Source organism: Euprymna scolopes, chromosome 43 (assembly GCF_053919585.1).
Source record: "Euprymna scolopes isolate OS-2025 chromosome 43, ASM5391958v1, whole genome shotgun sequence".
In the NCBI taxonomy this organism is placed as follows: Eukaryota; Metazoa; Mollusca; class Cephalopoda; order Sepiida; family Sepiolidae; genus Euprymna; species Euprymna scolopes.
In genome coordinates, this window is record NC_136524.1 from 46,136,149 (window position 1) to 46,160,799 (window position 24,651).

Genomic DNA, 24,651 nt, shown 5'->3' on the forward strand with positions numbered 1-24,651 from the left:
GCAATGGTCCTGTTGTCATAACTTGGATCGGTAGAGAGCATGAATTATACAGCGGTACATCTCCGATCTTGCTCGTTGAACATTGTGTCCCTTTCAGACATGATAGAAGGCTCCCATCATTCTTCGAATTTGTACGCAACTGGCCAACAAGTAGATGGTCTGTAACAAAACAGAAAACTGGTTTTCATCAAATGGAAATGGAATCATGTCATATTTTCTAGGATGACTATAACAATCGCTATGCCTGGCCGGAATAAATTCCAAGAAGGAACATTTCACCGCTTTGATACACCCACGTGTATGAAGAATGTGTAGTAGGTACATGACGTCGTGATGCAACCATCACACACATAAAACAAAAGGAACTATTTACGCTCCCTCACATATGGATACAGTGAACATGCTGGAACGTTCGAGAAAGCCTCTATATAAAGATTTGCCTGCCAAGAGAAGAAACGCATAAACCCGAGGGTTTACCGACATTTTATCACCTGATATTTAATCACCCGACCATTAATCATGGACATATAATCACTAGACATTTAATCGTATGGTTTTTCATCACGTGGACACTTAATCACTCGACACCTAGACAATTATCACTCCCAAGGAAAAAAATAAAATTTATTTATGTAATAATGTTATTTATGTGATTATATTTTTACTATGTTAAATTTTTAGACCCTTTGACAATTTCGGGGTTACTTTTACGAAAGATTAAAATCTATCGGGTAAAACTGCCTCTCCCCACCGCTAATCATGCAAGGGTTAGAGGAGAGGCTATCTGTTCACTTAAAGTAAATATCAGCCACTTTTTAAAAAACTTATAAACATAACATTTTAATTAATCTATTTTTCTTTTAAAGATGTAAACAAACTTCTGCAAATAGTTTTATTTTATTTTATTTTACTTAATGTAAACAAACAATACCGAACTTTAAAAAAAAAACAATACAGAATATTATAAAACAAACTTTTTCAATAACTATTTTATTTAAAAAAAATAGACAAATATAATGTGGTGAAAAGATAATAAATACGCTTCAAGCGCTCTCGGAAATCTGCAAGTGATTAAATGTCTCGGTGTGATTAAATTTTCACGCGATGAAAACGTGATTAAATGTCTGGTGATTAATAGTCGTGTGATGAAATGTCGGGTGATGAAAATACCGTACACCGAACCAGACATTTACACAAGATTCCAAGTAAATCTTTAAATTAAGAACTGTTTCGTTAAATTTGGTCCTCGGTCGTGCAAGATTTCCTCGAGAAAAAAAAATGAACTATTTAATTTAATTTTGGGCGCTTCTACAGAATCGGAGTTTTCAGATGAAAAATAAAAAACAATGGTTTTAATTGATTTTTTTGTCAATTCTAATAAGTTACAATGGTAGCTTCCAAATTATGCAATCGAAATTACCTGACTATTACTGAATTATTAAAAAAAAAACAATTTTAATCGTGTTAGCAGATGACAAATTGCCGCCATCTTGTTTAAATTGAAACAGAAAATTACCTCCCTTTTGAACTTTCTTGTATCTTTCGATCGTTTTCATCAAATTCTGTGTTTTTTTTTGTTTTTTTTAATTTGCTTTAATAAATAATTTTCTACCTTATCGATTTTCGTAATTTTTGGATATAATCATCTTAAAAATACGCGGAATACGTAGATAGCATTGTTTTCAAGTGAAATTCAGTTTGACGATTTCTGAAATCTCGTCGCAATAGTGTAGAAGCGCCTTTATTGTTTTTTTTTTTTTTTTTAATAATTCAGTAATATTCAGGGAATTTCGACTGCATAATTTGAAAGCTACCACAACTTTTTAGAATTGACCAAAAAAAAAAAAAAAAAATCAGTTGAAACCATTTTTTTTATCTGAAAACTCCATTTATCGACTACAAAATTTCGTCCCAATTTTTAAAAGCGCCCAATTTTCTCTTAAAAAAATTATATGTAATTGTAAAAGTTTCAACTGTGAGTATTCTGTTACCGTTTTTCTTTCTTTTCAAATAACATATGAACAAATATACATTATCAATCCATTTTCCCCTTTATTTTTCAATAAATTTCTACTTATTTAATGTACAAACTATTTTGTCATTCGTATTTTTAAAATTATCACAGAGAAAAGAGCGTACAGACAGACACGTCTTATTATTGCGCTTTTAAATACTCTCTCTCTCTCAATATTTACAAATAAATACATATTGCACTGAAATAATTACGCAGCTTGTGAATTATTACGTCAGAAATGAATAAGTGGAAAGGATGAAGATGGCTATTGAAATAATTTTTGAAATGCTTTTGACTCGCCATAAAGGCGAGAGAAAATAAAAATTAAAAAAAAAAAAAAAAAAAATGTTTCCGGTTTTTAAGAAAAGGTCGGATGTATCGTTTCTTCCAGAATCCGAAGACCTTAGGAAAAGGGGCTACGTTCTTGGTTACACAATCGGAGAGGGCTCTTTCGCGCAAGTCAAGAACGGATATAGTACACTCCTTAAACGAAGAATGGCGATTAAGGTGATCCACTTGAAGAAAACTCCGAATGACTTTAAAAATGTGTTTCTCCCAAGAGAGTTAGAGATTAGCGTGTCTTTGCGACATAGGAATATTACGAGGATATATGATGTGTTTTATTACAGATATAGGGTAAGTTCCAATCATATATTTGACAGAAAAAACGCGATGGCTTCTTCTTTGGTTCATGTTGTTGTTGTTTGTTGTACCTATTTACTATGCCTCCCCACGGGACAGAGTTAGACACCAAGGTCGTTTTTTAACGTGGAGAAAAGGTACAAAAAATAAAAAATTGTCTCAGTCGTGATCCTCCACCGAAAGAGAACAAGAAATGGAAGTGCAGTGCAGCAACTGCAGCATCTGAAGAACAGATACTACACCTTGATCTTGACCAAAATGAACCTAATTTAAATTTAAAAATATAAAATTGCAGAAAAATCGGCGTTTCTACAGAATTGGGACGAGATTTTGTTGTCGATAAATGAAGTTTTCAGATAAAAACAAAACAATGGTTTCAACTGATTTTTTTGTCAATTCCAAAAAGTTAACAATGGTAGCTTTCAAATTATGCAGTCGAAATTACCTGAATATTACAAAACAACTTTAATCGTGTACGCAGGGGGGGGGATTGCCGCCATCTTGTTTAAATCGAAACGGAAAATTACCTCCCTTTTGAACTCTCCTGTGCCTTACGATCGTTTTCGTTATTTTATTTATTTATTTTTTTGGTAAATATCCAGATACTCTACAACAGAACACCGACTACTCTAATTTGTTTTTGTTTTTATAAAGGTAATTGAGGTCGCTGACAACAAATCTGATAGTCAAACTTGGGGCAAATTTACCGTTTGCATGGTATTAACCCCTGAACCCACGAACTACTTTCCACCATTTTGCAGCTTCCGTTTACGCTACGCACGCTGCACGACGGCTTGCTTTGCTTCACCTAGCAAACTGCCTTCTCACATGGCGTATCAATCAAAAAATTACGGACTGACATTTTTTAATGAGTTACAATTAAAGAAAAGTGCAACAAATTGGTGGACCTTTTGTTTTGTTTTTTTTTGTCTCACGTAGTTTTTAATGCGGTTTACAAAAACATAAGCACCAAACATTTTTATGTTTTTCGTTCTTTTTTTTTTGTGGGAGGGTTATTCAATTATAGAACTTATGTGGCTTAATAGGTGCTTCTGCAGTTTAGTTAACCGTTTTTCCGTAAGTAACGCACCGACATTTACCAATTAGAACACCATTTAACATTTTTTGAAGATTTTACTGTTTACATTGTCAGCGACCTCAATTACCAAAAATAAAAAAACAAATTAGAGTGGTCGGTGTTCTATTGTAGCGTATCTGGATATTTACCTTCTTTTTTTTTTCTTTAATAAATTTATTTTCCAACCTTATCGATTTTCGTATTTTTTGGATATAATCATCTTAAAAATACGAGGTAGATACCATTGTTTTCATGTAAAATTTTGTTTTACGATTTCCGAAATTTCGTCCTAAATAGTATAGAAACGCTTAATAAATCTTTATGATGTATATAGCGGAAGTGGGCTTGGTTTACCTAGAATATGGAACGGAAGTCACTAAGCATGGAACGAAATACGAAATCACATGGAACCATTTCTTGTTTCATCATGAAACAATAAATTTTTTTTTTTTTTTACATTTCTATAAATAATTTTTAATATTGAAAATGTAATCATATCGAAATATTTTATTTCGAAACAGTAATTTAAGCTTTCATAGTTTATTTCTATAAATAATTTTCTAAATATTTAAAATATATTCAATTTATTCATTAAAAAATGTTTACACAGATGTTTAAAATAACTTTTGTAATAACACAAGAAGTGTTCATAAAAAACTTTCACACATTATTCATGACAAAAGTCTGTGATAAAACTTACGAAAGACATAAATATATATTATTTTAAAACGACACCATTTATAGAAATATAAATGATAAAAGTTCTCATTATTTTTTTTATTTTCATGATAACACAAATGTTAAAACAAAACCTTATAATAATCTTTTTTCAGGAATAAGCCCCCCATATGAATCCTCTTCGAAATCTAAGAAGTCAATTCAAAAGATGTAGTTGGCTTTCCTTCTTTTGCCTGGGACTTGAGCCACAACAAAATCACCTTCAATGATTTTGTCATCATCATGGCCACTACTTCCACTACTAGATTCAACTAGCTGGTCTGCGTCAGATTCATCAACATCTGATTCAGACTCAGACTGATTTTTGTTGCGGAAAAGCTTTTTACTGACTTTTTTTGGGTGTTTCTTCTGGGCTTTGCTCGAACTAGCAATTTCATCTCGGACAGGTGTGGCTGTAAGAATTTGGGTTTTCCCTTTCTTTCTTCCTCTACCAGTTATTTTCTTAGGTTTTGCTTTCGGCACTGGCACAATCACAGATGGTGATACATAACTGTCCATCTTGTCAATACTTAGATCAACCAAACTGTCAGTGTGTTTATCAGCATTATCCTCATCAATGTTGATCATTGGCTGAGTTGCTGTTTCAGCAGCAACAAAATCCAAGTCTGTAAATACTTGGCTGTTGTACGGATAAATGCCAGTTCGAACATAGCCACGCATCCATTGTGAGATTGAATGCAGTTTTGAAAGGAGCAAATACGGATCTATCAAGAGGCTGCAGACGATGTGAAGTGTGGGGTGGAATAGTTAGCATAACAATCCCATGCTTCTTGGCCAAATCAATAGCCTCCAAACTGCAATGAAACCCATGATTGTCCAGAATCATCAGAACAGGTTCTGATTTTGTGCAAGGTACATGCTTGATGAAATGGTGCATGTACTGGATGAAGGCAGATTCATCAATCCACCCTGACTGTCTTGCTCTACCAAAAGAACCAGGTGCTGCTCCATTTATGAAGTGTTCCTTATAATTCAATCATGGAAAAATAAACATAGGCGAGACACACTGTCCTGTTGCAGAAATGGCATAAACAACTGTCTCAAGGCAACCTTTCTCAGCTGCCAACCTGCTTCTGTCCCTTAGCTGCGACAACTGCTTTGGGTGTTTTGACAGTTGTTCACCCAGTCTCATCCATATTATAAATTTGACAAGGGCTAAAGTTGTATTGTCTATTAAGTTGGCCAAATTATCAAAAAAACATGTTGACAACAGGTTTGTTAAAGGCAGATGCACGTGCAAATGATGTAGCTTCAGGCTTTTGGATAGACAGCTGATTGCGATCACTGAAACTTAGCCACCAGTCCCATCCCAACCAGCTTTCTTTTTCTCCCTCCAATTCAAAGGCATTTGATGATCATTCTGATGCGCATACTCATAAGCCAGCTCCCGACATTTAGTGACACTTAAGCCATGAAGCATATTTGCGAATAACTTGATATGCGCAGCCAGATCTTCTTCCATTTCATGAGAAAAAAACATCTTGTTCTTTTTTTAATGCATCATATCTGTAATAAACATTGTTGCCTTCCTGATATTTCATAGAATATCTTTTAAGTGTCATTCTTGGTACAGCAAATTGTTTTGCCACTGTTTTCCTCCCTCAACGACCGCACGACATGCACGCCTCATCACATCTTCTGCAGTCATTCCACGGCCTGTCTTGTGTTTGTGATTGCATGGCATTGTCAGGGAAATTGCTTTCTGCTTGTAGCTGCATAAGAGAAAAACAGTCATTATCAGGGAAATCTTCAAAGGGCAGGGTAATCCAAAGAACATTCAAACAGTCATATCTAGCATGCGATGGACATAGCAACACATTTTGTGAAAAACAGAACTAACACTTTGATATTGAGAAACTTTGACTACTTTACAAAATACATAATTTTTATACAAACAATTTTGATTTCATGACATGACCATAAGCAAAAGAAAGCTAACTTCCCAAAACTTAAGCTTAATAGCATACTATGACTATGCTATTACCTCATAGCAGCAAATGTCATGACAAAAAGGTTTCAATGATGTTACAACAATCCTATCTATGTGCCCCAACAAAGGAGTTTTCCAAGAATTATTGAGAAATCATCCATTGTGTGTTGCCCTACATACTTGCCTATGTGCCAGCAAGTGTTAAAGTAATGCCTGGGAGGTCATCAAATTTAATTATCCATTCCTTGTGGTTTTTAATTTTAAAAAGAAATTAACCAAACTTGTTCCAATGGCAGTTGGGATAAGTTGGTCACATGCCCATCTTTCTCCAAATGAAGATGCCCATCTTATCCCAAATCAAACTTTTGAGTGCCACCCAATTTTTTCCTAGACAGTCGTAGATTAAGAGGTTTTTCACTTTGCATGAAGATAGTGCAAGTAGAAAAGGTCAGAAGAATGCCCGAACCTTTCTGCTAGGAACACAATGGTGGCTAGTGGGAAAAAATTTGTTCACATGGAAATATATTTACTTTTTATGTGCAAAATTGGATTTTTCCATTTATTTTGACCATGGTGAACATTCATCAAAAAGTTTTAGGGCAATTCGACTAGGGAAAAGCAAGAGTTTTCCATAAGCAACATCGACTCATGAAAATCACAGCTGATATCATTTTCAATGGGGTGCCCATCTTATCCCAATGCCCAACTTACCCCAACCTCCCCTTACATATAAGATAACATAAAAAATATTACTTCAATATTAGGAAATGAAAATATCCTTTTAAGCATTTCTGGAGACTTTTAAAATATAACTGGAAAAAAAGTATTCTTTTTTTTGTTGGTTCCAGAAGGTTCCAAAAACTAAGTGTTCTAAATTATTAGATTCTGAAACATTCTCCAGCGATTACTATAAATAGAAGAGTATGCATTCGTAAAACCAGTTATTGATTCATACACCAAACTGAAAGGGACACAAAGTTGGGGCGACCTTCTTGGTAGAATCTAACTCCGACCAAATAACAATAAATGAATGAAACCTGGTCATAAATAAGCACGCTGAACGTCAAACAAACCACATTGGACTACATCTTGGTAAATATAGATTTGTCTGAATCTTGATATTGACCAAAGAAAATATATCTTTGAATGTCATTTAAGATGTTGGAATTCTGTGAATGTTCAACATAAATGGAGACACCCTAATATTACTGTATCTCTTTTATAAAAACTGCAAAAGTATTTATCTAAGCTAGCAGGGACGGCCGACGTAACCCGGTCATAAAATATGCTTAAATATGATATTCTAATTAATTCAGATTTTGTATATATCATTTTAGAGTCAATTTTCTACAAATTCTTATATAGTATAAAGTTGTGATTTCAAAAATTAAAAAAAAATCTATCCATATGACTTGGGTGCATCAACTTGAATCGAAACCGAAATCAAAAATTATGAAGAAATATATATAATTTGAGTTCCTTTAGTTATAATCAAAACTAAAATCAAAACTTCAGAATTCTTGGGAAAATTATTTATAAATAAAAATAGATAAATCGAAACCAAAACATATGAAGAATTCTTGGCCATTACAAGAAATGGAAGGTCATAACAATTAAACTACAGTCACTCCGAAGAAGACAAATGTAAGCGTGACATACAAAATAACACACACGCTATCGTATTAATATATAGATGTGTTTTTAAATTATTATCATACTTCCACCATTCCCTATTTTTATATTCATTTAATCTTCAAATGTTTTTTTTTAATTATTATAATTATTTTATTTTTATTTTATTATAATTATTTTATTTTATTTTTTATTTTATTATAATTATTTTATTTTTTATTTTATTATAATCATTTTATTTTATTTTTATTTTATTATAATTATTTTATTTTTATTTTATTATAATTATTTTATTTTTTTTATTGTATTATAATTATTTTATTTTATTTTTTATTTCATTATAATTATTTTATTTTATTTTTATTTTATTATAATTATTTTATTTTTTTATTTTATTATAATTATTTTATTTTATTTTATTTTTTATTTCATTATAATTATTTTATTTTATTTTTATTTTATTATAATTATTTTATTTTATTTTTATTTTATTATAATTATTTTATTTTATTTTTATTTTATTATAATTATTTTATTTTATTTTTTATTTTATTATAATTATTTTATTTTATTTTTATTTTATTATAATTATTTTATTTTTATGATATTATAATCATTTTTTTATTTTATTATAATTATTTTATTTTATTTTTAATTTATTATAATTATTTTATTTTATTTTTATTTCATTATAATTATTTTATTTTATTTTTATTTTATTATTTTATTTTATTTTTTATTTTATTATAATTATTTTATTTTTTTTGTCCCGAATTTATTTATTTTGTTGATTTATTTCTCAAATCCTAATCTACACCTTGGAATTCTAGTCTTTTCTCAATCTTCCATAGTTTCGTATGAATATTTATTTACATGTTACGATATACTTGTTGATTTTTCCTCCACATGTTACATTATCTCTTAAGAAAAATCTATAATTAAGAGGTTTATTTGAATAATATAAATTAAAAGTTATCTTCATCCCATACTGGTTATGTCAATAATTTAAATTTTAAATTTATATTTTCAATTCTTATCATTATCTAAGTATTTTATTTTTAAATTTTTTTTTTAATCTTTACTATCCATTATCATTCATAATACCAGTACGGTGTAAGGCAAAAGTTATCAATTCATAATTTTATCGAAATTCTATGTGTTGTGTAGTTGGGTCTTTTTAAGATGACGAGGGGAAGATAGAGAAGAGAGAGGAGACATTTATACAGTTCTGTAGATTCTTAACATAGATTAGACCCTAACCCTAACCCTAACCCGACTGAGAGGGGGGGGTGATCATTTTTTTATAACACAGAAGAGGGAGGATAATCATTACTCATGATGGAGGGATACATTACTCATGAGGAGTTATACAAAGTTCATTAATAATGATTGCACATTACATTTGTTGTAGAAAGACGACACGAAGACGGCAGTTACAAAAATATTCTTTTATTCCATTTGACCAGTCGAAATGGTGATGACATCCAGGAATTCAAAGTCGACTACATGATTAAATGTTCTAACCCTTCGCTTCTAAAGGGGGGACCCTCCTCTGACTGCCTTTGCTGACTGCTCTCTCTGCCCGACTGCCCTCTTCCTTCTTCTTCGACCGAACTAGCTCCTATATTGAGAATTCATTTCTGCCATGACATCATACGTGTGTCTGTCAACGTGATCGACCCACGTGGCCTAAACATGCGTGGTTCGGCACGTTTCCAAACCATTCCTGCAGACAAAGAATTCTCACTCCTATTTTTTTCCTAACCTATTTTTCAACATATCTAAATTGCATGGTTCTTTAACTTTTTAGCTGACCTTATTTTAATTCAGTTTTCATACAAAGCATTGAAAAATCAAAATTCCTTTTACAACAACATATCTAAACTATTTTATGTGAAACTGAACAATGCAAAACTTCCATTCCTGAACCTTGCTTACAAAGTTCAAATCTCGATCTATCCTAATCTCATTTTCACTTATCTAATACTTTTCTTACTTACAAGAAAAGAGGAACCTTTCTTGTAACATATGTATTCTTACTTTAATATTTTTACTTGAGTATTTATTAATCGCCTTTGCTCAATTTTAAACTTATAGTTCTTACATTATCCTCTTTATATCAATCTAGGTTCAATTTCTCACTTAGTTTGCTTCAAATTTATATTTTGATTTAATTTATCCACCGTAATCTGTTTGTCTACATATCTTGCAACTACTTAATGTTTTATTTTTCTTTTTCATTTTTTTTTCTTTTCTCTAGTGTCACTGAAATTTCTCAGGTGTTAGTTTATTATCAATAAATTTAATTCTATTTCCCTTATTTAGGTTATAATTAGTTTAGTTTCTATTTGTTAAGTTGCTGACCTATTAATTTATTTATTGTACCATCCTCGGATTAAATTTAACGTTCTTTTATCACACTTACCATTCACTCTTATCATATTCCTTAAATTTTTTTATAAACATACTAGCGGTATTTGATATTTGATATACAGGGTACTGAGATTTGGGAAAATCGATGTGATCGATTTTCGGACAGAAATTTGGCTGTTAAGGGGTCAAAGTTCAACGATTTGACCTTTGAGAACTCTACCAAACTCCTCCGACAATTTTGAGTCTAAACACTTGAAATTTTAGATATGGTTTCCTTGGACATGGATCTAACTTAATAACTTGATTTGAGCCCCAAACAATAAATTTTTAGGGGTCATAATAGGGGTCGGTCAAAGTTAAAAAAATTGACCGTTTTTTTTTGTTTTTTTTTGTGTTTTTTGTTTTGCTCAGCATACACCTCCAAACACCCAGGCAACGCTGGGCACCCATGCTAGTTATATATATAAAAGTGAACGCGTGTGTGTGTGTGTGTGCGTGTACATTTTCCCACGCAATAACTCTGTCAATGTTTAGTCTACAGACTCGAAATTTGATATACAGGGTACTGAGGTTTGGGAAAATATTTGTGATCAGTTTTCGGCCAGAAATTTAGCTGTTAAGGGGTCAAAGTTCAACAATTTGACCTTTGAGAACTCTACCAAACTCCTCCACCAATTTTGGGTATAAGCAATTGAAATTTTAGATATAATTTCCTTGGACACTTAATAACTTGATTTGAGCTTAAAACAATAAATATTAAGGGGTCATAATAGGGGTCAAAGTTTTAAAAAATTAACCTTTTTTTTTTTTCTTTGCTCAACATAGACCTCCAAAAAAAAAACTACTTTATGAAATTAAGTGAAAAAAAAAACTACTTGATGAAATTAAGTGAAATATTTTTTCGGAGAACTTTGTTCCATAACGGATACATACAATTTAAACTTTTTTCGATATTTTCATTTTTTAATGTCTTGACTAAACTGTGCAAGTACCAAATATTTAATTGCCAAAAGTCATAAAAGGCACGACCCCTTCCTACTACTAACCCTAAGTCCGGGTGATAATACGAAAAATAAAGCGATTTCTTGTGGTTATATGATTTTGCCGATTGGGTTTTGGGGTCAGTGGTAAAAAATTTAGTTAACTGCTTTAAAACAATTAGAATGGTCTGGAAACGGGTGATCATTTTATGTTGAATTTATGAATTAGGAAAAATGGGCAATAGGAAAAAAAGCAATGGATGAAAGAAAGACGGCCATTTTGGCCAGTTTGGAAAAAAGGACAGTTAATGAATGAATATCGATTGAAAATAAATTTTAGAACAGTTCTTGCGGGAGATATTGTTTTAAGAAGGCCTCCATCCCTCACTCCAATTAAAAAAATATTAATATACTAATTGTTCTGTTTTGTGCCCTCGAACTCGGGGAATTTTTCTGTTGAACTTGAGAATCTGCACAGAATTTCGGTCGGAGGTGACATTGATCGAAACGTTAACAAAATGTAGTATCTGTTCTAGTGCTACACTTCACCTAGTCTCTCCTCGTTCAATGAAGGTTCACAAATATCATTCAAAAAAGTAGATTATCAATGGGGGGGGGGGTACTTTCAAATGTAGGTATAATTTCTTTTTTAATTTGACAAACATGTAAATGTTTTCCCTTTGTTTTTGATAAATTTATTGTAAGATATTCATGTATATTTTTAACATTTTTTTAGAGAAAGATACAATAAAACATTAACAATTTCAGAGGACACGGTGGTCAGACAAAGCGGCTCCAAGAAAATATAACTTGCCCATTTTTTAACTGTGAACTTTCTGAGAAGCATCACCTAGACATTTGGCAAGTAGACTCGAAAAAAAATACTTGAACATTTGATGGGCTTCAGATGTCATCTGGCGCCTATGAATCCCTAATTCTAATCATAAGTAAATATTCAAAGAAAATTTGATGCTAAAAGTTTTTCACACAGAAGCATTAAAATTCACAAATTAATTTCAACTCCAATTCAACGTTTTGTCCATTCCTTGTCACATTTGTCAAAAAAGCATAAACCCATAAAATAGATAAATTAAGGAATAAAACCAACACTTTTTATATTCTATTTTTTTATTTAATTAGCCATGATGCTTGATATCATTTTTCTTGACAAAATATTTCTTTGATTTTAAACAATTATTTCATACCTTGTAAATTACATCTCATTTAGATATTATTATGATCTATAGAATTTAGTTTTACTAATAGTTTAAAAATAATAAAAATTTATCATCAGTACAAGCAATGAAAAATTAAGTTTAGAAAATATTAAAAGAATCGATTTTGGAATCGGAAATTAGGCACAAATTTTTCTGATTCCAATACCGACTCTGATACCCCCAAAAGTTCTGATTTTTCTGATTCCGATTAATCATCCCAGCACTAAAATATATATATATATATATATATATATATATATATATATATATATATATATATATATATATATGTATATATATATATATATATATATATATATATATATCAGGAGCGGAGATGGGACTAGTGCCACTCGTGCCTGGCATGACCAATAACTCGGTTAATGTTATTCAAAATGGATTAAAAATCATCCATTAATTTCAAGCAAATATACTTTGTCTGATCTCAATTAAATTACGTATCTATTCAAGTTTTGATAATTAAGTAGCTAAAAGTTCATAAATATATCTAGGAATAATACAAGGATGCTGTTTTGAACGGATTGTCTTTGGCGTGCCACCGTCAGATTCATTGAACATCCCATAACAGCGGCTACGATGTAGAACACCTGTAATCCGTGCCAAGCACAAAAAACCCCTCTCGTAATAATAGTAATGTTAGAGAAATCCCGCTTTTTGCTGTAGCCACCTGCAAAGTGAAGTTAACCTACAGTGCCAAAAATATTTAGCACGATGTTACTACTGATGCCTGTTTTGGGAAGAGGGAGAGGGACCGAGAGAGAGAGGGGAAGAGAGAGATCTATAGACACATACGTACGCATAAGCACATGAAGAACGATTACTACTACTGACGCAATATGTAGTAGTACGAATAGTTATGTGTAAACATAACCACACGTATATATTAGATTGTAAATAAATATCAGTGATGAAATTATTGTTTCATTAATTAATAAAGAACAGGTTTTGAATCAGTGAATTTGTTTGTTTTTTATTGAGGATTTTTTTTTTTTTTTTTGTGCATTTTGAATCATAGAAATCTACGAAAAATACGGGTTTTAAATCATTTTATATTAATACTAAGAAACCCGTCAATCCAATAAACCTTCGTAGAATTCCGTAGAATTACTTTTGTAATTTTTTTTCATAAAGGCCCTGTATGTAACTTTTTTTTTTGCTGCATCCATCATTTCACAGCTATTTAAACCCAACTTTATTGATCAATATTACCTTTTATTCTATGGGAAAATTTAATCGCCGTTTTTGGAGAACATTACTTCAGTTGCCGAAAATATTTCAGTCGCCTCACTACATTCAATTTTACCACGGACTTTATTTACGAATTCTTTGCATCTTAGAATTTTTGGATAAAATTAAGATTTTCAATGTTCTCAGTGTTTCCACGGATAACTTCAACTGGTGAAGATATATGTTTCAAGATTCATCAGATGGAATTTACATTTTGGAAGTTCCCTGTATTTTGCGTCACTTGGGCTAATTTTCCTGTGTTTCACAGGTAAGCAGATTATTCTCTAAAACATTTTTAAAAAAAGTTGTACTGCATTTGCCGTAAATTATCTGAATTTACAATTAGATATAATGGAAATTGATATTGTGTTAGGCCTAAAAAATAGATCGTTTTGACCAGAGAAATGTAGCCGAAAAGTGAAAAATTATCAAAGTTGGGCACCCAACTCCTTTATTGGTGAATAAGGTTAGAACTTGTTCGTTCCAATCGTTTAATGACATCGACTGGTTATGTGTGAGTTAATCTGAGGAAAAACTCTAAAGCAGGACAATCATGGACTGATACTCGCTATACTGATTATAGGCATATTTTGGCTGACTGCAAAATTCATTCGAAATCAATGACTCATTTGAACAATTATAAGCGTTTAAAAGCATTTCATGTATGACATAGTCACTGCTATTCGTGAATCGGCCAAACTTGAAAGAGAAAGGCACAATAAATTGGTCGAAGAAAATAGACAAAATCTGAAACACCTGATAAACACAATATTATATCTTTGCAAACAAGAACTACCATTGCGCGGACACGATGAAGGGGCAGATAGTCTTAACAAAGGTAATTATCGAGAATTATTGCAGTGTTCCTCTAAAATTGACAATGTGTTTGCATCCAAACTTTCTGCCAAAGAAGGCTCTAGGCAATTTTCAGGTGTTTCCAGAACAATACAGAATGGAATTATATCTGCAATTTATAACGTGATTGTTGGTGTTATTTACGCTGAAATTTAAAGTGCCCCATTTATTTCAGTGCAAGCTGATGAAACAACTGACTGTGCAATGCATGCACAGCTTTTGATCATTGTTATGTATGTGAATGGATGCAAAATTATTGAACGATTCCTTGGATTTCATGACGTGAGCGCTGACAAAAGTGCCACAAGATTAGCTGATTTAATCGAGAATTCTTTAAATATCTTTGATGATGCAAAATCAAAATTGGTTTGCCAAACTTATGATGGAGCAGCCGTGATGGCAGGTGAACAGAACGGAGTGCAAATTAAATTGAAAGAGGGGATTTAAATACGCTGATTTCATCCATTGTTATGCACATAAACTTAATTTAGTTTTGAGTAAAAGTACATAAAAAGTTGATGGCATTAAAATATTTTTTTCACATTTACACAGCTTCAGTAAATTTGCATCATCTTGTATGAAACGGAAGAGTGTGTTCTAAAAATTTGAAACCAGGATCCTATCTTTGTGTGCTACCAGATGTTTTTTTTTTTTTTTCTTTTGTACATGGTGGTCACCACATATCAAGGCCCGGTAGCCACTCAGGGATAAGGGTTATTGCAAGTACAGTATGTTAGTGTGGAGATTTATTGAAGTGTTTACTTGAGGTAGCGGTTCATTAGGAATTTGTTTACGTTGGACTTGAAGACATCCAGGTTGTAGTCAGGTGGGAAGCAGGCAGACGGAACAGAGTTCCACAGGCGTGCAGTTCTAAGAAAGAAGCTTTGTTCATGGAATCTACATTTTGATTTAGGCATAGATAAAGAGTGGGGAAAATTTTTGACAGTGGATTCAGCTGGACGGGTGTTTTTCGTGAAAGATTGGCGAGTGGGGACCAGAGATTAGAGTTCAGACGAGCACCTGCCATGGAAATAACGATAAAACAAGGATAAGCTCGCAACGTCTCTTCTGTGAGAGGGAGGTTGCAGGGAAGAGAAAAGGGCATCCCCACTAAGCCACAAAGTCTATTTTGTACTCTGTCAAGGCAGGATAGGCTGTTTTTAGCAGCTCCTGCCCAGATATGGCAGCAGTATTCCATCCTTGGACGTACTTGGCTTTTATATAGATAGAGAATTGCATCAGTAGTGAGATATCTTCTGGAGCAGTAGAAGGATCCCACCATCCTTCCAGCGACCTTGGCAACAGACTTGATGTACGTGTTCCATTTCAGATCAGGAGTAAAGGATAAACCCAGAAGCTTGTCAAAACATGGGGCTTCTCCTAGACGAGAGCCATTCATTTCAATTGATGCCAGATGGGGATCAGAGTGTTGATGTAAAGATAGGAGTTTGGTTTTAGATGCATTAAAGGTAACCAGCCACATCTTCCCCCACTGAACCACGTGCTCGAGATCAGAGGAGAGAGAATCAGAGAGAACTTTGTCATTTACAGCCTTTGATGTGTTGCCGTAGATGGTTGTGTCATCAGCATAGATGTCAACGAATGATTTAAGTATGTGTTTAGGGAGATCATTGATGCAGATCAGGAAGAGAGTTGGGCCCAGAATGGACCCTTGAGGGACTCCAGCATTAATACTGCAGGCCCCTGATTTTTGTCCATCGACCACTACTCTTATGGTTTTATAAATCAAGAACCGTATCCGCTATAAAAGACGATCGTCAAAAAATAATGAATGCACTCAAAGATATTCTCGATCATGGCGAAATATGGGATGAAGCAACACTAAGTGAAACCAACAATTTATTGTCAGAATTGAATGATTTCACTTTCATGTTTTTTATTAACTGTTTTTATGTCATTCTTTCTCAAGCAGAGAAACTATTTGACATTTTACAGTGCAGAAAACTCGACGTGAAATATGCTCAAGATAAAATACATGATTTCATTCAATCGATATCAGACAATTGTGACAATGAACATTATGAAAATATGATCCAACAAACGATGGCAGACATGGAGATATTTGACGAATCACACGCTCCACCCACAAGAAGAGCTAGGGGAAATCGGATCAACTACAAAAGTGTATATTTTGAAATAATTCAAAACATCATTTCGTCACTAAAGGAACAATTCGCCAACATAGGAGACTTTTCATATTTTGAATTGCTCGATGTGAAGAAGTTTGAAGTTTTTTCCTGTACATTCCCTAAGCAACATATAGATGCGTTGCAGAAAAAATACCCTGGTATTTTTTACCTAAAATCCTTGACAAGTGAGCTCAGGTATTTTATTCTGACAATGATTTCAAAAAATGTACCTCAAGTAAAGCTATTTTGGAGATGCTTCATGAACTCGGTTTTTGTCTGCAATGTCTGAAACTGTGAGACTGATACAACTTTTCCTTACCATTCCCGATACTTCAGTTTCAAATTAAAGAAGTTTCTCAACCTTGGACAGAATATGATCATTTTTAAGATGGACCATGGCTGAGGATCGACTTTCGTCTTTAGCCCGAATTTCAATTGAGAGGGAAATGCTTAAAGACTTAGAGCAAAGAAATGAATTGCACAATAAGGTAATAGAAAAATTTGCGGCCTAACCAAGACGCCTGGAGTTTATGCTCAAATGAGATGACCGTCCCAAAAACGTGCTTGACCTGCAGACACGCCCATTCAAAGGCATTTATAAATGAACACTAGCTGCGAAATGATGCAACAAAAAAAGTTACATACAGAATCTTTATGAAAAAAAAATTACAAAAGTATTTACGTACTACTACGGAATTCTACGAAGGTTCCGAGGTTTGAGGGTTTTTTTTACTATTAATATAAAACGACATAGAACCCGCATTTTTTGTAGATTTCTATGATTCAAAATTCACAAATAAACTATTCCTTAAAAAAAAACGATTGTGAAGTGCTAATAAAAAATCAATCATTTAATTATTTTATAATTCCATGAGTAAAAAATGAATTGGGGATTTGTGGACTTAATTGCTAACCTGGTTAGTTGTCATTGTCATCAATTTCTTTATTCTAATAAACATATTTTTCTCATTATAGTAATGAACATCTCTTTTCTTCTATACTTTGAAAGGAAAAAAAAATTATCTTATCTACTGTATTAACAAGACTACAAATTACATAGTATCTTGATTGTTCACAAAAAAAAAAAAGACACCATGCAAGGTACGTCAATCTGTGCTATAAAATGGAGAATCACGCACTAGCAACTATGATGACTTACTTTGGGTCCACGGACCACGGATTGGGAACTGAAGTTGACAGAGGGCGGGGAGGAGGGGCACGAGTAGCAATAATAGGCTGGAGTCGCCACTGCTATATATATATATATATATATATATATATATATATATATATATATATATATATATATACTTCAGAATAGTTTTTATTTAACAATCAGTTGTTATGGAAACGTGAGATTGTAAGGTTTACAAAATATTACTGGCAGTAATATTCAATAAGTTATCCCATCTAAACAAGAATTGCTCGATATGCAAGATAGAGCAAATAAATTAAATTGTAATTCAATCAATTTCAAAAAACTCTCATAGGGTGCATACCTTATAAATATTTGCTAATATTTTCTCTCCTCTGATGAGATGGTGGACATCGAAACCCTATAGGTTAAGGAGATTAACTTTCTAAAGCATTCTTTGTCTTGCTTAGAATAATAAAAATTCTTTGATATGAAATTCGTTTCAATGAGAGTTTTTTGAAATTCATTGAATTACAATTTAATATATATATATATATATATATATATATATATATATATATAAATATATATATATATATATATATATATATATATATATATAGCTTAGTGAGTTAGAAGAAGAGAGTAAGTTCAAATTCGATACAACTTCCCCCAACATCATTTATAATTTTAATGATTTATTTTGTCCCTGATGAATCCCACGCTAGACGTCGCATCCCCATTATGTTACCTAGCATCTTCTCTACTCTTCTGATGAGAAGCATTAGGCTTTGAAATGCCTTGGCACAAAAGAATCCCCTCTATCCCCCCAACTAAATGTTTGTATACCTTTATTGAATAAATGAACCATTCTATATTTACCAATATATAGTTTTTCTGACTTCATTTTCCATTCTTATTATTTTCCTATATATATATATATATATATATATATATATATATATATATATATATATATATACACACACATATATATATATGCTTCAGCAAGTATTCTCTGAGATTTAGTTCAATAAGTTTTTGTTGTTCTTTTTTAGATTTATATCATGATGGAACATGCATCGCACGGGAATTTGCTGGATTTGATAAAAGCCAAAGGCAAGCAGTCTGAATTAGTAACAAAAATCCTGTTCACACAGATGTGCAAAGCAATTGAGTACTTACACAATAATGGCATTGTGCACAGGTGAGCAACATATTTGAGATTTTATATACGCTACAGGTTCACATACATTATATTTCAAATTCCGTAGACTAAATAGTCAGAGAAAGTTTGGGGGAGATATTTCGCACACACAGTGACAAGGTCACTTGTATATATATATATACATATATATATATATATATATATATATATATATATAGTAATTTATAAAATATATATGGCGATTAAGCTACACTGAATATTCGGCGTTTCATCCACTCTAGGACTCCTCAGCGCATAAGCCTGAGGAGTCCGAGAGTGGATGAAACGCCGAATATTCAGTGTAGCTTAATCGCTATATATATTTTATAAATTACTAACTAGCTCTACCTACGTATTGAGCACTTTTGAAGTAAATACTTCAAGTTTACGCATAAATCTATACTTTCGTATATTAATTTTATGTGAGTAAATTAAGTAGTTATACATATATATATATACGAGCAAACAGTTAATAAAACATGTTAAAAAACACTTTGAAATGAGTTAAAAACATTTAATCTGAAAAGGAAACACTAGATAAGTGGATGGTCCTTAATCCGCGGAGTTTTGAAGAAATACTTTCCTTCTCATCAGAGGGTAAGAATTAGCAATATATATATATATATATATATATATATATATATATATATATATATATATAATTATTTATACTGCCCAAAGAACGCAGCAGCCGACAAGAGCCAAGCCAGCCAACGAACCTGGCTTGGCTCTTGTGGGCTATGGTGTTCTTTGGGCTGTGGAAATAATTATATATAATCTCTCACATTCTGAAAAAAAAAAAAAAAAAAAAATATATATATATATATATATATATATATATATACACAATTGTATAAATGCAACTTTATCTGTGTGTGAGTTCGTTTCTTATAGACTCTGAAACAGCTGACCAGATTTTCTTCAAAATTTACTGAATTTCAGTGTATAAGTCTGGGTGTTATGCTAGTTAGATTTTGTCTATAAAAGTGAGAATGTGTGTGTGTGTGTGTGTGTGTGTGTGTGTGTGTGTGAGAATATTTCTCAACCTATATACTCAGCAAATTTTTGATCTACAGACTTGAAACCTTCAGGCACGTGGAAAACTTTTTAATTGGTTTTCACCCAGAAAAAAAAAAATGGGCTGCTAAGGGTTAAAAATTGAAAAATTGGTTCATCAGATTTTTATCTGTCAACTATTTCACAATGTTTGAAAACACTTTTTAAAGATCGTAGTAAGCTGGTCTAATGGTTATTGCACCTGACTCACCGTCTTTAAACTTTGGTTTCGATCTCAGCTCAATTTTTTTTTTTTTGTTTACAAGAAGTGGACAGTTTAGAAAAAAATGTAATACTCGCATGCACATGTCTCAGTTTCTTTCCGTTTTTTTCTTTTCTTTATTTTTTATTTAGATCCCGGATATGACCTTAAACTATATCCGATGGTGAGGCTCCAGCTTGCGGGCTCTGGGGAGTGTGGAGCCACCCTTTAATTGCCATTGCTGCCAGGTCCACTCTGACCCTGAGTGGTAGTACCTGTTAGGGTCCCAACTATGGGTTAAATAGAAACCGACTTGAAAAAAACAAATATATTCTATTAAAAACATTTTCTTCAAAATCACTGGATTCGGCATTAAATTACCTGAAAAGGGTTGATATTTAATACCAGTACATAAAACAAAACAAAAAAAAAAAAACAACCAAATTATTTTCTATTTTTATTTTTTTTTAAAGGAATTTAATTTTTCATTTAATACCAGGCAATTCTCGGTACCTCTTTTAGTACTTTATATTTTATGTAAATCTACATAAAAATTTGTTTGTTTATTCAACCCAAAGAATGTATATTGCCAATATTTTTGGTCGGTGGGGTGGGGGTGGGGAGTATAGGCTACTGTGAAAGAAGCCATTTATAGGAAGCATTGATAGTGCGAAGTTGTGCAGCGAGATGTTTGTTCACATCCCATTAAAAATTCTGCATCTTGATCCAGTCGGGGAAAACAGGTAGCAGGGAAGGAATTCCAAAGGCAAACGGTTCTAAGAGAGAAAAATTTCCCCCACTCTATATCTGTGCCTAAATCAAAACGCGGATTCCATGAACAAAGCTTCTTTCTTAGAACTGCACGCCTGTGGAACTCTGTTCCGTTTGCCTGCTTCCCTTCGGACTACAACTTGGATGTCTTCAAGTCCAATGTTAACAAATTCCTAATGAACCACCCCCTTAAGTAAACACTTCAGCAAATCTCCTCACTAACGTAATGTACTTGCAATAATCCTTATCCCTGAGTGGCTTCCGGGCCTTGATAAGTGGTGATCACTGTGTAAAAAAAAAAAAAAAAAAAAAGCACTATTAAAATATTAGAAATGTCTTCTGAGCAGATGGGGGGGGGGAAGCTTCTGTATTGTGAAGTGGCGTGATTTTGCTGCTTGTTAGGTCGGTCAGGAGTATTTATGCTGAAGAGGTAGAAGTGCAACAAGTTCACTTGAGCACATTCTGTTGAAGTATGAGGGGGCATTCCAAAAGTAATGCCTCCTATTTTTTTATTACTATCAGCCAAATGGATCAGAGGGAATTGCAAATTGCATAGTTATGATGACTAAACTTATGCATTTATCACCTGAAAGTTTCGTCTCACTGTTGCAGATATTAACGGTATGAGGCTCCTGTCACGGATGTGTGTCAGAAGCAGAGATGCATCATTGGATTACTTGTAAAACAAATACATGGTCTTAAATTGTAATATTAAGACTTATTGTGGTACGTATTAGGTTAGGGGCTCTTTTTGGGACCCAATCTAGTGAGCAGTAATTTTTCTTCCGTACATCCCTTTTTATCACAGAAGAGATGTTGCAAGTTCCTATTTACTTGTCTCCCCACGAGGGCAGAATTAGACACAGAGTCAGCTTTTGATGTAGGGGAAAGTCACTCTTGATTGGAGCAAATATAAAAATTGCCTCAGTCTAGAAGTACTCCACATTTCACTTAGCCACCAATGATGATGATGATGATGATGATGATGGTGGTGGTGGTGATGATGACAATGATTTCTACATTTTTTTTTTTTTTTTACTCCTTTTTACCCCAAACAAGGCACATTGCCACTTGGACATAAGAGGCTACTATTTGGGACCATATCTACAGGGGCACTGTGTAGGGATGAAAGCAACAAGATATGTGTTCACATTACATTTAAATTTTTTGCATGTTAGTACAGTTATTTATATAAATTATTCTTAAAACTTTTTTTTTTATATGCTCATGTTCACCCAAAACAAAGTATATTGCTACTTAGGCGTAAGAGGCTACTATTTGGGATCATGTTTGCAGGAGATGAGCGAGATGTTAGTTTACATTACATTTAAACTTCTGTAGGTCAGTACAGTTAAGGAAGTAGATAGCATGTAGGGGATTTTGAAGTCTAGGAGCCCGAACGAAGAAACTATTAGCGTAGTCTGGTAGTCTGAGGAAGAAGCTATTGGGGTAAAAGGCTTTCCAGCATCTAGGACCTCTAAAGTGGAGGGGGTGGGATTTTGTCAGTGACAAACATTATTATATCATGTTTTTGTTTGTTTGTTTACAGAGATATGAAGTGTGAAAACATTCTTCTGACAGGAAAAAACATTGTTAAAGTTTCGGATTTTGGATTTGCCCGATATTACACGTGGGGAGATATAAGCAAGACATATTGTGGAAGTACAGCGTATGCATGCCCGGAAGTCCTAAAAGGCACTCCTTACGAACCAGTTATCCATGACACTTGGGCTCTCGGAGTTATTCTTTATATCACTGTAAGCATTTTTGTTATTGCTGTTTTGCTTTCATACTCATTTGTCACGATTATCGAGGCCAAAGGTTACTCGAGGATTAGGGGTTAATTAGAGGGAATGATAGCTAGTTGAAAGATGAAGAACATCATGAGAGGATTCAAGATGCTGTATTTGTTTTCACTGCTTATATAGAACTCAATGCCACGGGAGGGGGGCGGGGACACAGAATGAGGGGGAAAAATACGCCTAAATACATTACACACGTTTTATTCACACAATGTTAGGAAGATTAATATTATAAGAAATAGGGAGGCACCTTTTTGTAATGTCATTTTGAAATGAATACTAAAATTTGAAATTTAAGAAAGCCATTTTTTTTTTTTATTTCTTAGAAAAGCAAACCATTCAACACGCACACACATACAATTTAAATTTTACACACAAGAAATTCAAGAAAAAAAAAAACGACAAATAGAAGTCAAACTCAAATTCTGTGTTTGTGATTTTTTTGTTTTTAACAAGGAAGTCGTCACTTATCAAGGCTCGAAATCCACTCGAGGATAGGGGTTTAATGAGTGCCAGATGGTCAGTGAGACAGCATCATAATAATCGGTAATGATGGAAATTTGGTAGAATTTGATTGTTTAAGAGGATGGCTCAACAAGAATTTGTTTACATTGGACTTTGTGTATTTTTGTGAACAACTTCCTGTATCCTTGTTCTGCTGATAAACTTATTTCTTTTTCAGCGTTTCTATGCTACCAGAACGAGATTTCAGAAATCGTAAAACTGAATTTCACATGAAAACATATATTATCTACGTATTCCTCATACTTTTAAGATGATTATATCCAAAAATTATGAAAATCGATGAGGTAGGGAATTTTTTATTAAAGAAAATAGAAAATAGAATTTGAAGAAAACAATCGTATTTGCTTATGTAAGACACAGGAGAGTTACAAAAGGGAGGTAATTTTCTGTTTCGATTTACTTTATATAAACACGATGGCCACAAATTTTTAACTTCTAACACGATTAAAGTTGTTCTTTTTTTAATCATTCAGTAATATTGAGGTAATCTCGACTATATAATTTATTAGAATTGACAAAATAAATTTTTAAAATCCATTGTTTTTTTTTTTATCTGAAAGCTCCATTTATCGACTACAAAATTTCGTTCTGATAGTGTAGAAGTGCCTCCTTTTCTTTTATTATATTTTTATTTTTTACTTCGTAATAATTGGTTGGAAGGTGTGGCAACGTTAATATCACAGCAGAACTCATTGATGGAGAGTGCTTTCTAGCACTATTCTAGATACTTGCATTAAATGGCCTGGGATTTTTCCAATGATTATATTACCTCCAAGGAAATGCTCTTAAAATTACAATACATTATAAGCTGATTTCATTTTTCATTAACTACTACACTGAGATGTAGGGGAAGGCGCCACTCCTTTCACAGTATTACCTATGTTCCTCATTTTATAATAGGAAGTCTTTATAAAGGTAGAATGACGTATCATTTCTCCAGTCTACGGATTAAACCCTAGTCTCCTGACCGATTAGTGAACACTCTTACCAGATGGATCAATTTTTTAAATAACATAATTATTATTGCTGTTACACACAAAATCGTTTTCATCCAATTTATTTCTTCAAACATTGCCGGGTTTGTATTACTGTACAC

General features: G+C 32.7%; 1 protein-coding gene across 1 annotated transcript in view; it reads left to right on the plus strand.

Moving 5' to 3' along the window:
- The first annotated feature begins 2,236 nt into the window (after positions 1-2,236).
- The window catches only part of LOC145268316 (testis-specific serine/threonine-protein kinase 1-like), a 47,599-nt gene continuing 25,184 nt past the window's right edge, over positions 2,237-24,651 (plus strand). The window contains exons 1-3 of the mRNA XM_080123780.1: positions 2,237-2,650; positions 19,051-19,199; positions 22,778-22,985. Of these exons, the coding sequence (XP_079979906.1) occupies positions 2,360-2,650; positions 19,051-19,199; positions 22,778-22,985 (648 nt within the window). The 5' untranslated portion in view covers positions 2,237-2,359. The remainder of the gene's footprint in view (positions 2,651-19,050; positions 19,200-22,777; positions 22,986-24,651) is intronic.